Source organism: Montipora foliosa, chromosome 3, assembly GCF_036669935.1.
Source record: "Montipora foliosa isolate CH-2021 chromosome 3, ASM3666993v2, whole genome shotgun sequence".
Taxonomy (NCBI): Eukaryota; Metazoa; Cnidaria; class Anthozoa; order Scleractinia; family Acroporidae; genus Montipora; species Montipora foliosa.
Genome location: NC_090871.1, coordinates 67,812,515 through 67,815,014, shown reverse-complemented (window position 1 = coordinate 67,815,014; position 2,500 = coordinate 67,812,515). Strand labels below are relative to the sequence as shown.

At 42.8% G+C, this 2,500-nt stretch overlaps 2 protein-coding genes across 2 annotated transcripts in view; one reads left to right on the top strand and one right to left on the bottom strand.

Annotated features, from left to right (window-relative positions):
• Positions 1-975, bottom strand: part of LOC137996256 (uncharacterized) — a 4,593-nt gene extending 3,618 nt beyond the window's left edge. The window contains exon 1 of the mRNA XM_068841670.1: positions 1-975. This exon is cut by the window's left edge and continues 130 nt beyond it. Coding sequence (XP_068697771.1) covers positions 1-975 — 975 coding nt within the window.
• A 503-nt stretch (positions 976-1,478) lies between these two features.
• Positions 1,479-2,500, top strand: part of LOC137996255 (uncharacterized) — a 4,245-nt gene continuing 3,223 nt past the window's right edge. Inside the window, exon 1 of the mRNA XM_068841669.1 lies at positions 1,479-2,178. Within this exon, the coding sequence (XP_068697770.1) occupies positions 1,479-2,178 (700 nt within the window). The remainder of the gene's footprint in view (positions 2,179-2,500) is intronic.

Sequence of the window (2,500 nt, the reverse complement as noted above, 5' to 3'; positions counted from 1 at the left end):
ATTGTTGATGTAATTGAAGAAAAGGGTTGCATCCCGTTCAGAGCGGAAAAGGCAAAATGTATCGTCTACGTAGCGACGATAGAATAAGACCTCTGAATCCCCGTATTGATCCAACCATATATTCTCATGGTGACCCATAAAGAGATTGGATAGAACAGGGGCAAGGGGGGACCCCATGGCTACACCATCCACCTGGTCATAGAAGTTACCCTTGAACAGGAAGTGAGTTTCCTTGGTAGCAAACTCAAACAACCTTTTAAGATGTTGTTTACTAAGTTTCAAACCTGGGTTACCCTCAGTTATATACTTGACGGCAAGGTTAATACAATCATCTAGAGGGATGTTGGTGAAGAGGCTTTCAACATCGAAGGACACCATGAACATCCCATGCAAAGACAGCTCATTGACTTCCTTCACAAAAGTGAAGGAATCTGAAGCAATGAATGTGGATGGAATATGAGGTTGGAGTAGATTACTTAAGTATTTGGCCAAGCTGTAGTTGTAGGTGCCTATGGAGGAAACTATGGGCCGAAATGGTGGGGTGGAATTTGGCGCTCGTGGTTTGTGCATCTTAGGGAGCCCATAGATCCTAGCAGGCTGGGATCCACTTGGATAAATGGCCTCATAAACTTCAGGATCAAAGTGACCTTTTTTCCTAAGTTCTCTAAGATAGCGCTGGAGTTTCCCTTCCCGGGTAAGGGTAGGGTCGGATGTAAGGACCCTGAATTTGGTAGTGTCGTTAATGATTTTAAATAAACCCTTGTCATATTCTTGTCTATCTAAAATTACTACCCCATTACCCTTATCTGGCCGCAATATTACAATGTTCTTGTTCTTTCTTAGTTCTTTCAGAATCCTGTGCTTTTTCAAATCCGAGGCCGTGGGTCGATATGATGACACGTACGTGTGAGCCAAATGTGACAGTTCGGTAGCCAGTTTACCCGTGTCTTTGCTCTCCTTGAAATTCTTTAACATCCTCTGACTAATCAATTCAAAGCATGCGAAGATGTCCGTTTTGTTGATCGAAGGTGGGCATATCGAGTGGGTAAGTCAATATTTTAGAACATTCAACTGATCAGTGTTGAGAGAAACCGATGAAAGATTGGTGACAACTTCGTCTGACTTGAAAGGAAGGACCGAGTTTTTCGTGAGGTTTTTAAGTTTCTTTTCGTGGGTTTTGATGAAGTCCTTCACCCCTTTCGTCACGTTGTGGTCAATAGAACTAAGAAATATTGCGGCCAGATAAGGGTAATGGGGTAGTAATTTTAGATAGACAAGAATATGACAAGGGTTTATTTAAAATCATTAACGACACTACCAAATTCAGGGTCCTTACATCCGACCCTGCCCTTACCCGGGAAGGGAAACTCCAGCGCTATCTTAGAGAACTTAGGAAAAAAGGTCACTTTGATCCTGAAGTGTATGAGGCCATTTATCCAAGTGGATCCCAGCCTGCTAGGATCTATGGGCTCCCTAAGATGCACAAACCACGAGCGCCAAATTCCACCCCACCATTTCGGCCCATAGTTTCCTCCATAGGCACCTACAACTACAGCTTGGCCAAATACTTAAGTAATCTACTCCAACCTCATATTCCATCCACATTCATTGCTTCAGATTCCTTCACTTTTGTGAAGGAAATCAATGAGCTGTCTTTGCATGGGATGTTCATGGTGTCCTTCGATGTTGAAAGCCTCTTCACCAACATCCCTCTAGATGATTGTATTAACCTTGCCGTCAAGTATATAACTGAGGGTAACCCAGGTTTGAAACTTAGTAAACAACATCTTAAAAGGTTGTTTGAGTTTGCTACCAAGGAAACTCACTTCCTGTTCAAGGGTAACTTCTATGACCAGGTGGATGGTGTAGCCATGGGGTCCCCCCTTGCCCCTGTTCTATCCAATCTCTTTATGGGTCACCATGAGAATATATGGTTGGATCAATACGGGGATTCAGAGGTCTTATTCTATCGTCGCTACGTAGACGATACATTTTGCCTTTTCCGCTCTGAACGGGATGCAACCCTTTTCTTCAATTACATCAACAATCAACACCCCAATATACGCTTTACAATGGAACGGGAGGCTGACCATGTTCTACCTTTCCTAGATGTTCTAATCAATAACACTGACCCGCACCAAAGTGTAACCACCGTTTACCGGAAAAAAACTTTCACAGGTTTGCTCACCAGTTATCTGAGTTTTTGCCCCTTTACCTACAAACTGGGGTTAATCAAAACCTTGATTGATAGAACTTTTAAGATAAACAACACTTGGATGGGGTTCCATACTGATCTTCAAAAATTGTCTGTCATTCTGCGGAGGAATCTCTTCCCTGAAAACCTTATCAACAAATATATTTCTAAATATATTCAGACAGCAGTCAAGGGAGGGAAAACACAGTCTCATTCAGGAATCGAGCCCCAGGAAACACCTAAGTTTTTCTTTAAAATCCCTTACGTTGGGCACTTCTCAGTCACGGCACAGAGGTGTATACGCAG